Source organism: Strix aluco, chromosome 18, assembly GCF_031877795.1.
Source record: "Strix aluco isolate bStrAlu1 chromosome 18, bStrAlu1.hap1, whole genome shotgun sequence".
Classification (NCBI taxonomy): domain Eukaryota; kingdom Metazoa; phylum Chordata; class Aves; order Strigiformes; family Strigidae; genus Strix; species Strix aluco.
The window spans coordinates 2,044,496-2,056,979 of NC_133948.1; the positions used below are offsets into that span (position 1 = coordinate 2,044,496).

The following is a 12,484-nucleotide window of genomic DNA, read 5'->3' on the forward strand; positions in this document are numbered from 1 at the left end:
TGAAACAGATGAAGGGCATTTAGAAGCGTTGCCGAGGAGAGCTTTTGCTCTGTGCTAAGTGTTCAGGAAAGCACCGTGGTTTCCTCTGCCCTGTGAAGACAGTTTTGTGTCTCTGACCACAAGTCAGTAACTTCTCTGAAAGTGGTTGGACTTCTCCTAGCCAAACCGCAGCTTCGAGCAGCACGGCAGCCTTTTGACCAGTAAGCCCTTCTGTCCATTTACATCCTTATTTATTCTCATTTTGCTCTTTTGACGCTATTCTTTGTGGATCCTGGTGAGCCCCTGAGTTAGTCCTCTCGTGCCCTAGTGCCCTGCCCCAGTGTTGGGGTTGGTGCCGTGGGGCTGTGCATCTCCCCAGCGTTGTCTTCTTCTGCCAGACCCTGGGGAGCTGTTGTCTTTGCAGGCAGTGGGACATCTCCTTCTCTTGTTTGTACTCTGCTTGCTTGGTTTTGTAAATTTTTGTGAATAAATATGCTTGAGGTTACTTGAAGTTAGTGCATCTCCCACACTGCTTCTAAATAACATCTCACTTTCCCCACCCTTACTCTGTTCCCTTATTAGAAATGGTTTTTGTATGTCACTATCCACATCCAGGCAGGAAAAGGTTGCTCTTTATAGATGATGCAGATAAGCATCTATTCCCCTAGAACATGGTGCAAAGATATTTCTGCTCAGTTTGGTTTAACTTCCCCTTAGTGCATCTGCTATTTTCTTCTTGATCCAGATAGCTCTGGCCTGAGAAATGTGTGCTGTCCTTGACCAAAACAGCCGCGCCTGTGCATCCATCTCAAGTCCCTCAGCTTGATGACAAGACTGAGTTTTATTCTAGCTTGGTGACAAGACTGAGCTTTACTCTTGGTGGCTGCTTCGCCTGCCGAGGGAAGGGGACTTGCTCCCCTGGGGAGCTGGAAGCCCGTGGCTGCGCTGGTCCCTTCTGCTTTCAGGCATGGGGAGCTCACACAGAGCCTCCGTCGTCTCGTTTTCCTCGCTGCCCTCGGAGCCCCGCCGTTTAGTGAGCTAATGCAAGTACAAGATAGCTGGTTTAAAAAACGAGCTCCGTTTTAGGTGATCAAAAGCAGGCGGTGGGGTTGCCTGGTCCCTGCGGTCAGCTGGCTGTCACAGGCAGTTGGCTGCTGCTGCTCGTGCTGTTCAAGTTCATCGTGATCAAAACTGAAAGGTGAAGTTTGTGGTTTAATTTCTTCAAATTGAATTTTTTTTTTTCCCCCTCCCTGCAGTAATAAATTACTGTAAAAACTCTAAACTAAACTGACAAGCGCTCGTTCAGCCTGCAAATAATTACCATAGGCTCCTCTTAGAGGATTACTCTGAGCCCTGTCTAGGAGCAAGAGCAGGTACTCACTGACGTCTTGCAATATTAGTCATATTTTTTTCTTTTGATTTAGGTCTATATTTGTATTTAGCCTGTAATGTGACTTCTGAAATATGTCCATGTGCATATGCTCTGCATGGTTCTTTTTTAATTAGATAAATTAAAATGGATGTACTATACGTGTCAGTTGGATGTATTAATTTTTTTAAATCCCATTTCACGTTATGGCATCCAAGAGGGATTACACAGACTTTAATTTCTGGATGTCTGGTTTATGGCTTTTCATCGACAACACTTTCACTTTTAATAATTTCAAAAGCATTTGAATCATTGAGACAGTTTTGTGGTTGGTGTTTTTTTTTTTTTTTAAACCTAATTTTGGCCATTTAGGAAATAGTGATTGTTTTGTTTCTGTAACTTAGTCTGTTTGGATCTATATCTTGGTTTGTTCTAGTAGATGTCTGCAGGTCAGTAGTCTTCAAAAGCCACTATCCAGCATTATTCTGATCCTTTGTACGTAATCAGCGTTGAACAGGAACAGCCTTCTGCACGGAGATGGGTAGGAGGCATATATTAGAGATGTAACCTCCGAGGTTGGGGCATGTTATCATCAAATGGCAGAAATGAAATGCCAGCCATTTCTTCTGCGTGTTTAAACACAAAAGAAGACGACCCCATCCCAGACCTCTCCCTCCTGTCTGTCTTCTCCCATCGCTCGTGAAAAGGCCATTCCCTGGAAACAAAACCCCTTGGAGCGGGACCCGGGTTCTGGCCCTGGAAGTGCAGGAGTCTCCTGCTGCTACTGCCATGTGTCTTCAGTATTTTAAATATTGCTTCCTGTGTGTGCAAAGACTTGACCAGGAGAGGTAACGAGGATTAGCTAGAATGATTTTTATTTCTTTTCACACAGAGGAACCTGGGGTATTAGGTGCATCAGCAGTTTGGGGGGGCTCAGGTGCTTCAAGACTCCACCAGCGAAATGTAGACCCAGTTGGCAAAGTTGGTGCCTTTGCAACAACTACGTTGGCATCACTAGATCTGTCTCAGTTCAAATGGGAACATCTCATTAGCTTGTTCCCTTGGAAAGTTTATCTGTGTAGTGAGCTTGACTTTGGCAGCGTGCTGGTGGCCTTGGTCCTCCAGCCATAGAGGGGCAGGTACGGATCAGGGTGGGTGGCTGTGGCACTCTGGGTCAGCAGTATTTGTTCCTGAAAACAGTATTTTACTTTGCGCAACTGTGTCCTAAAAACTTTCCATCTAAGCAAAATACTTCTGTGATGAAAACAAGCAGACTTGGTAAATTCAATGACCAACAACACCCTTCAATTAAGATTTTAGCTTGGTTATCTTTAGCTGGCACTGGCCACCGTAGTGAAGCACAGCCAAAACCAGAGCTCCACTGGTCAGGCAGAGCCCTCTTCCTGAAACACTGGGGACGGACGAAGGGACTGTGTCATAGCAAATGCTGAGACACGGGCAGCAAAGCATCAGCGGGGCAGCAAAGCCCCCCCGGTGCTGAACCAGTTGATGCTGGAGAAGAGAGTTGCTGGTTTGTTTCCTCTACGGATACATGAGATGATTCAAATTTCATGAAATTGTGAATACTGAAAGAGTTAATGGAGGATGAGAAAGCATCTTCCTCCACTCTGTCTGTGTATTACAGCTCTTTTTCTTGTTTCCCCCCTTCAGACAGGCAGAATTGACAAGTCCTACCCAACAGTGTGTGGCCACACAGGACCGGTGCTGGACATAGACTGGTGTCCTCATAATGACCAGGTCATCGCCAGTGGCTCGGAGGACTGCACCGTCATGGTAAGGGTATTTCGTTTATCTTGTGGGCTGGAGTTTGCTTCATGCTAAAAATGCTGCTGCAGACAGCACTTGTATTTCTGAAGACATCTTCTGTTCTGAGGCCGAGGGCAGAGTCCTTGCTGATGGGCATTCTGCATGTTTTGTCCTGGTTTAAGAAATGATGCTGTGTGGGCTGCAGGACCTAGCTAAAAATTGGAGCAAAACTAGCCAAGTGAGCTTTATTACCTGTGCAACAGCAGAATTTGATCTCACAATTGGTACTTTCTTCTCGTGTTACTGTCTGAGAAGGTACAACCTCAGGCTTCTGAGAAGAGTCTCTGCAGCACTGAGATGGGACTTTGTGTAATGGACTTGACCTGCGTCTTCCTGGCTTTGTCTTCAATTGTTCTTCCATTTTCCCTTCCCCTGGGGCTTCGTCTGATGTTTGGGAAGAGGAAAGAGAAGAAAGAGTGCCAGGCGGTAGTGGTGAGGTGTTTTGATCTGCAGTGCTTGGCAGAAGGTGGTGGTGGTTCCTTACCTCATTATCCTAATGGATGCAGTGGTGTGTGTTGGGAAGAGGTGGGGATTGGAGGAAAACAAGCCCATCGGCTTTCAGAATTACTTCAGCCTTCAATTTAAGGGTGATGCTTTAATTTTTTCTTACATCTGCAGGTTGTGAGTAGATGTCAGAAGGGCTTTTTTTAATAAATAAAAAATAATCCAAATTCTACACCTGCCAACCTTGGTCCTGAGACCTATTTTACCTCAGTCAGAGCCCACTGAACAATAGACGACCTTGCTCTGTGATGGATGTGGAATCCTGTGTATGCAAACACAGCAGAATAAGTGAAAGAAAATCCTTGTAAGATGAAATAATGCCAAATAACTTCAGTGATCTTTGGCCATATTTAGAAATGCTGTAGGCTGAATGTTATATTGAAATCTTATTATAGATCATGTCAGATAAATTCCTTTGCTTCTGTTCGTCGTTAAAATGTTTGGGAGGGGATTCATCCCAAGAGGCTTATCCTGGGACAGCTCTTGCCTGTGATCTCTCAGTCTTGGAAGCTGAAGCATGTTAACAAAATGTACTATATTTAATATTAAACAAAACAACAAGCTTCTGTGTTTGTAACGTTCACTACGGGGCTAGAATTAAGCTTTGAAGGATGCAGGAATGTTTCTCCAGAAACCAGGATCCAGAAGGCTGCGCGTCGGAAGGGAAGGTCTCTGAAACATGAGCATCAACAGAAGCAGGCGAAGCTGAGGTCCATCACTCCCTTCTTGGAGGCAAAATAAGTCTCTAATCCAAGTGCAATGAGAAGTATGTTGTGAGGCTCCGGAGGGATTGAATTACGTAGAAAAACCAACAGTGTTCAATTACAAGTTGTCCAAATGCTCCTAACGCAGACACAAACTGTCTGCGAGAATCTGAGCCTCCGACGGCGCGCACAAGCTCCGTAGGGTGGGGGTTCATGGTGGGTTGTCTGCTCCTCTGCACACACTGAAGCGGGGGGATGAGTATCCCCTCCCTCCCTGGAGGCAACAGGCGTGGGGACAGACACGGTGGCGTGGCTGGCTGCGAGCTTGCACCTCGTGTTCATGTACGGTACCTGTTGGCGTGACCGTGTCTTGAGTGGAAGGGAGCGAGCAGCTGTGAGGGTAAAATAAGTGAGTCCTTGCTGTGCTTGAAGGAACAAGCTGATGCAGCTCACAATTTGGAAAGTATTAGGTGCAAGTTAGCTGGAGGTTTAGAGAGCAGTGAAGCCGAGTAGCGATGAAGAAAGCAGAGAGTAGCTGAAGGCTGAAGTTGAATCTCCTGTTAAGTACCAGGTAACTTCTGATGGGAAATGATGTATCCCAAATCGTTTGGGACAGTTGTTAGCTGGGCTGGACAGAGCTAGAGTGTGTAGTGTAAAGAACAACCCTGGCCTGGACTGTTTGGAAACAAACTGGATGAGCTAATGAGCCTTCCCATTTTTAATTGCTTTTCTGTCCTGGCGCATCCTGTTTTCTTTGCTTTCCTTCAATAAAGGTTTTGGAGTCCTGCTTCCTGAACAGCCTGTCACTGAATAAATTCCTCTTACTTTAAAGGATATGTGGTTGTTCATCAGCTCTGAACTCTTCATTAGCCAATGTGAAATGAGAAAAAGTGATGTCGTAGAGGAAATTATGTGGCTTTCTGCAGAAGCGCCAGCTGCTTTTAAAAAAATACCGTATGTTTGTAAAAACCATCTGTGCCTTGGCACTCAAGGATTTAGGATCTTACCCTCTGCCACAAAAGATCTCATCAGCTAGATAAGGTGTTGAGGGGAGGGAGCATGGCTTTGAGATGCTTTCTAACCAGTGTCTCTGGGATGAAGAGGGCTGATTCCCTGCAGCTGTAACTTTGAACTGTCTGCAGCCTTTGTGTTCCACAAGGAAGGTTACCTCGGCCCTTTCAAAAGATGGAAGTGTTTTCATATAAATAAAAACTCAGCTTTGTGGAAGGTGGAAAGACCCTGTGAGCTGCATATAAACCTTGGACAGGTATTCGAGCTCCTTAGACTAGGGGCTGAAATCAGGGACTGGGAAAGATATCTTTTTCTGATACTGTTGGGCTTTGTAGCTTGGACAGCTTTGGAGGTTTAACTCTTTGTAGCTGCATCGAGATTTTTCTGATGAAAGGCACTTGATAGGTGTGATCTGACAGTTTCAGGTTATACGCTCATTAATTCTGTTGTCACATCTGATGCATTCAGAAATCATTTGGAGGTAGAGAAGAAAAAGAGGGTGGAGGGCAATGCTTAGGATATCTCACCCTTGCAAGACCACCTTTGTGCAGGTCATGGTGCCCGTGGGTATAAGCACATCACTGGCTGATCCCAGCAGAGGAAGAAGTAGAATGGACCCCTCCAAAACACCGCCTGCTTTCTTCTCTGGGGGAGCGTAGGCTCGTGGGGGAGCGAACGCTCTTCCTTCGTCCCACGCCGGGTATTCCTCGGGGCACGTGCTGGCCTCCGTCCCCTCCTGCCCTTGCCAGTTGGGAGTGCGAAGCCAACAGATTCCTTTTGAGTTGGCAAATACAACTCCCTTGAAGTGGTTCGAGATATAAAGAAATACTTGTAGTCTGCAAGTGTTTAAATATTTCCTCTTTATGCCTTGTTCTCAGTTCTCCAGAACGTGGCCCACTTCATACAGCCAGTGTAACACAAGAGCCCTAATCAGAGGCCTGATGTGATGTAGGTAACGGCAGTAGCCTCTCTGCCCCATTTCCTGGTTTCTGGTTGAATTTCTCTCTTCTTTTGCAGAAGAGTGGAGCGGGGAGTCCCCATCTCCTTCTCTCTGAATTGCTCTCAGACTTTCTTTAAAACGCTGCGGCATGCAGATACCTTCTGTGGCCTCTTCTGGTGTTCTCTTTGAAGAATTGTTTTCTTGTGCCAACAAATAAGGAATTACTTAAATATTCATGCTTGATATTCTGTTGAACGACCGTAATGTACTGCAGATTTTTTAATTCAGCTGGAAAATGTTTGATTATAAAAAGGCTTGTAGATGGTATCAGAGGGCCTTTCTCAGATAGGGATAATTTGCTTCATCAGAAGGTGAATACTAATGAGTTTGCACGTAATGGCTGGAGTAGAGCTCATTTGATTGAGCAAATTGTTCTAAAAAGTAAACCAGAGCCCTTGCAATGACCTGGGACACCAGGCTGTTAGCAGACAGTTAGGATGTGGTACCAGGCCAGGATGAGCCAGGACCATGTGGAGAAGGTCTTACAGCTACAAAAAATGGATGCACAAAGTGCCTTTTCCTGCAGCGATACAAGAGCAGGGATGTAGATAAAACCCAGGCCTCAAACTCATTTGTTTCCTCACATAATGTGAATTTAGGAATTGATGTTGTTTCTAGAAATTGAGTTAATCTCTACAGGTTGGTGCAGAGCCAGAAGAGACAGGTTGTGATTCTCTTTAAAGGGTATAAAAGAAGTGCTGGAAAGGTTTGCTTTATTTTCTTTCTCACATGCTGTTTGTGTAAAACCTTTCCCTCCTGCTCTTCCTCTGAGACCCAAACCTCTACACACCACAGTGGCGTGACTTCACTTCCTCGATCACAAGCAAACAAGCCATGCTAACTTAAAAAAACCCAACCACAATACCATAAAAAACCCCAACCCCAACAACCCAAAACCCCCCACAAGTGGGAGAGCTGACAAACCATTACTGATGCCCAGTTCATATATTTTTATATTTAATATATTGCAATATTTTAAGGTTTCCTTTGTGTACTGATGCCAGGTCCTCACCTTCAGCAGGCTGGGTCCTGCATCCAAAGCAAAAGTGCCTTAATTTGCCCTGTGAATCTAATTTCATCCCACGCTGAAGACAGGCACCCCACCCTATGCAGGAATGAGTGGGCCAGGTCGCTTGGGAGCATACCCTGACCTTTCACACTACTAGCTTTTTTTTTTTTTTTTGCAATACCAAGCAGGATTATTAGGTCAATAGTTTCTGTAATCTGCAGAGGATTACACTTGTCTGCAGCTGCTGTAAACTATAGGGGCTTTCCCTTAAAGAAAAAAAATTTGTCTGTCCTCCAGAGGCTTCTAAAAAATCCTTTTTATTGGTATTTTGCCTCTAATACCTCCCTTCCCTGCACTTGCTGGCTCACGTTTAAACTTGGTGCTGGAGTTTTCTGGCACGCAAGTTCCTTTGCTCCGGCTGCGCTCGCACGGGAGGATCCCTGCAGCGTTCCTGGCTGGGACAGCACAAAACAAACGGGGATCTCGGGGACCTGGACCCTTTGCTCTGGCTGCCGTGTGGCAGGGACGAGGTTGGCTGCAGGTGTAGAAGCTGCTCCGTCCCTGCGTGCTTTCTCTGCAGGTCACGCTTGGCCCAGAAGCTTGTCCTTCTCCTGGGTCTTCTTGTGAATAAATGCAATTTTCAAAGCTTCCCCTGCAAAGAGAGTGAGGCTGAGAGAGTTGGGGCAGGCTGCTTTATCCCACCATTTCTCTCAGGGGAAGAAATGGCCGTGCTCATCAAGGCTTGCCATTTTTAAGGGCTCATTGAGACTCTGGGATAACCAGCTGTCTGGCTCCCTGTTTAATCCTCGGTGTAACACCATCTTGCCTAGGTCAGTCTTGCCTGTCATGGCCTTTTCATCTAGTGGAGAAGTGGTTTGGGTGTTTTTTCTGTTTCTCATGCCCATGTCAGCTCTGCCCCAGCATCCGCCTGCCCAGCGTTGCTGTCAGACCCGAGCGGCTCGTGTCGAGCATCCTCTGCCCCTGCCCTGGTGTCACCCAACACTCCGCCAAGCACCTCCTGTACCCCCGTGGCAGAGCCCCTGGCTCTCCTGCATCGCCTCTTCTCCTGGAGTCTCCCAGCTCTTATGTTTTCTTTCCAACTTTCTTACTGGTTTAGGTAATACCTGTTTCTGCAGCATTGTGTTAGGATGTTGGGGGGGCTTTGGAGGTGTTTCGTCTGAGACCTGAAAGTTCCCCTGTCAGCAGAGGTGTTTTAAACTCTTGCTACTGTCAGGTTGTTATTCCCTGACTGGCAAGAAGAAAGCTGCTTCTGTAAAAACTGACGGCTTTGTAACCCACTTTTATCATGTAGCGGGCAGGTGAAATGATTTGTTGCTGTTCACAAGGCGCGTTGTGGTTCGGCACAACCCTCTGCGAGCGTGCTGTGGCTGCAGGTGTGGAACTGGAAAGGAGCAGGACAACATCCTGCTTCTCTAGGCTGAACAGCTCCAGTTTCCAACCCAATTTTTAAAACGTGATTGCTGGTAAAAGCCTCAGTTTGTGTTATTGTCTTGTTGCTAGCGCTGTTCCATCAGGCAGGAAGAGAAAGAGGGATTTTTCAACCCTTGCAGAGCAATTGTCCGCTGAGGTTGCGTGCCCGTCGCCGGTCATTCCTCCTGGGATGCTGAGGGTGCTGGGAGGGATGGCGCTGAGAGCTGCGTTGGTGAAAAGTGAAATCATTTTAGGGTTATTTAGAGGTGAGCTGGTACGCGCTGAGAATGTCTGCATTTCAGAGGGGTTTATTTGAGCAGCAGCCATCCCTGTGGGAAGGGAGAAACTGGGATTAGTGCAGAAATCCTATATTGGCCCTACACATGTCTGTCTGCATCCCTTCCAAAATGTGCTCAGCTCGCATCTGCTGGCTCTGACAGCTTGCTTGGGCATGGTGGGCAGGGTCTGGCAAGCCTTGTTCTCTCACTCCAGAAAAAGCAAACAATAGAAAGCGAAGCAAATGTGCTCTGATGCTGCCACCTATCTATAGGGAGCTATAACTGCTCACTGATGGGCTTTCTAATGTTTTAATACACTGTATGTAGGTCAAATTCAGTTCAAAGATGGTTGTCCAGTGCTGAATTGCAGGAATAGTTTTGGTAGGGCTGCTCCTGCCTTGGGGCATGGGGTGATGGGTTTGTCTCTCCCATCCCTGGTCCCTGCCAGTTGTGGAAGCTGCCTCCTTCAGTGCATAAACCTGCTCTGACTCCGCAGCTGGAATTCCAGTGCTCTGCGATCCCTCCTGCTGGCACTTTCCTGAAGAAGGGTTGTGTAACCAAGCAGGCAAGAAGTGAACAGCTTGCTGCATTCAGAGGTAGTTTCTGCAATGCTAACGTGGGCTGCTTTAACCTTTGCCAGGACCAAACTGCTCTCCCCCAGTTAAACGGCATCTGAAAGGAGGCTCTAAACATAACGTGAAAACTCATTGCCAGCATCTCTAAAGAAATAAAAAGTAGGCACCAGTGTAGCTGCAATATCGTCCCTCTGAGGGACCAGCATAATTTGAAAAGACAGCAGCTTGTTCAGATGGAATTTGAGCTGCAAGGCAGATTTTTATGAATCCTTCTCAGGCCGCATCTGAGGTGAACGGATCTCTGGACACGGCGATAACGGGGCGTTTGCAGTGTAAGGAGCCGGTGGTTACGTGCCGGCAGCCTGAGCTGGGAAGGATGTTACACACAGCCCGAGTAAAGGTTTATTGGTGGCTGGGAACGGTTCCCTCCTCGATTCTCTCTTCCTGTTTATATTGAGAAGTGACAACTCGGCCTTCTGCCGTGGCACGGCGCAGGAAGCAAATGAGTTACACGCTCTTCAGAGGGGGTGGCCCTTGGCTAACCATCTTTCCTTTCCCCTTTCCAGGTGTGGCAGATTCCCGAGAACGGCCTCACCCTGTCCCTGACAGAGCCGGTGGTGGTGTTAGAAGGTCATTCCAAGAGAGTTGGCATCGTGGCTTGGCATCCGACGGCACGCAACGTGCTGCTGAGTGCAGGTACGGTGCCTCGGGGCTCTGGGGTCAACAAACATCTCTCCCTTGCGTTTTGCTTCCACACCAGGTGTTTTGGAGAAGAGCTCGTTCACTCCTTTCTCCTTCTTTCCTCTCCCAGCTGCTTAGGGCTGGTGGATCACAAGACTAACGGCAGGGCCTGGGAACACGGGGACACGTGGCTGACAGCCCCCTCCTTATCTTGGCCTTTTATTACCTTCAGTTTACAGGGACAAGAGCCAGGAAATCATCTGGAGGCATGAATTACAGTATTAAAATTGTTCCAGACTTTATTTGATCTGCAAGCTTCATCTGCTGATAACTATTTACATCTGCACTCTCCTTATCCCTGTTTCATATATTTTTATAAAAAGCCCAACTATTCCTCCTTTTCACTGATCCCTGCAAGGTATCCCAGAGCCTGGCTGTTCCTTCCACACGCTTTCATTTTCAGTGTTCTCCAGATCGTCTTCTGGACTGGTGCGATCTATGCAATGAGATTCTTTTGACCACTGAAAAAGAGTCGCATCATTATGGAAATAAAATGGCTAAGTCATTATCCATTAGCACGGCCTGAGGCTTTCATAGCATGACCTTTAGGCTGGAGACCAATAAAAGAAGCCAGTCCTTTCTGCTGGGCTGTCAGATGAGCCGTGTGTTTTCTGTTGATATAAATGCCTTCTGAGGTACCTGTTTGGTTTTGATCTGGTTTCCCCAAAAATGCTTAGAGTTGCAGAACTTGTGGCAATTAATGTAACAAAACTCAGTGTGAGAACATATAAAAGGAGAAGGTGATATTTTTTTTTTTAGGTAGCTTCCTCGGACTCCTGTACTCACAAGTAGCAAGATGTGTGTCCAGGCTGTCCAGCCAGGATTACTCCTACGAAACACAAAGGAGGAAGGGTGCTGTCAGGTCGTTGCAGTCTCCAGGGTTCCTCCTGGTGACAACAAACTGATTTTGGATGTCTTTCGTACCCTTTGGGAGTTCAGAGTGATTGTTATCTTTTGCCTCATTGCCTGTTTTCACCCCTCCAGAACCTTAGGAGAAATTGCTGTCACACATTGTGCTTTCCTCCCCTTACCTGGTACCCCAGTCCTGTTCTTTATTTTGCTGTCATCTTTATCTTAGGTTTTATCCTTTGTCATCTTGCTGTTCTGGGCCTTGAACAAAACCACCCGCCTGATGGGTTGTAGTCCTGGTGAAACTGCTGACCTCAACTTTTGCTGCCTGCCACTCTTTTTTCTCTTTGTTCTGCTCTTTCTCTTGCTGTCATCTGCCTATTTTCCATCCCTGCCACTTCTACTCTTTCTGCCACAAATCCCTCTGCCCTGAGAAGGTGAGGACTGGCTGCCAGCCAGTATTCTCACCTATGGAGTTGTAAGAACATTGCCTCTTGCCCTTGGTGTCTCTTGCTGTGGAGTCCTGCAGCTGAGCCAGAACCCAAGAGCTCCTGCACAAAGCTCCTGCAGTAGCAGTGGCCAGGACACGTTTCACAGACTTTCGGCTGCACCAGGACCTCCTGCTTTTCCCTTCAGCTTCCTCTCTGCTGGGGACCTTTCCTGACCCTCCTGCCCACCCCATGTATGCAGGCAGTGGTGATGGCCAGCTGTGGGACCGGTGCCCAAATACTCCCAAATAAACTGCCTTTCTTTGGGACAGCTACAGCACCTCCAAGAAGGTGCTCGACGATTTCAAGGCAGGAGTTTGGTGCCTTCTCTGGCTGCTTGGTCCCTGCTCTGAGCCTGTATTTGAGTGAGGATGTGCTGCCTGGGCTCTGCGTACATGATGGTGCACAGAGCGTGTTTAAGAATCAGCATCTGAGGCTTTGGAGCTGCAGCAGATTTTATTCCTGCTACTGATTTTTTTTTTTCTGTATACACCAGTGTTGTGACTTCAGTTGCTGTTTTCTTTTTTAGGTTGCGATAATGCAATCATCATCTGGAATGTGGGGACAGGTGAAGCCCTCATAAACTTGGATGACATGCACGTGGATATGATTTACAACGTGAGCTGGAATCGCAACGGCAGCCTAATCTGTACAGCTTCCAAAGACAAAAAAGTTCGAGTTATTGACCCCAGGAAACAAGAAATTGTTGCTGTAAGTTT

At 47.0% G+C, this 12,484-nt stretch overlaps 1 protein-coding gene across 2 annotated transcripts in view; it reads left to right on the forward strand.

Annotated features, from left to right (window-relative positions):
• CORO1C (coronin 1C) overlaps window positions 1–12,484 on the forward strand; it is a 48,473-nt gene that overhangs the window by 28,149 nt on the left and 7,840 nt on the right. For both annotated transcript variants that reach the window (XM_074844325.1, XM_074844324.1), the window contains exons 3-5: window positions 3,020–3,142; window positions 10,254–10,383; window positions 12,295–12,476. In XM_074844325.1, the coding sequence (XP_074700426.1) occupies window positions 3,020–3,142; window positions 10,254–10,383; window positions 12,295–12,476 (435 nt within the window). The remainder of the gene's footprint in view (window positions 1–3,019; window positions 3,143–10,253; window positions 10,384–12,294; window positions 12,477–12,484) is intronic.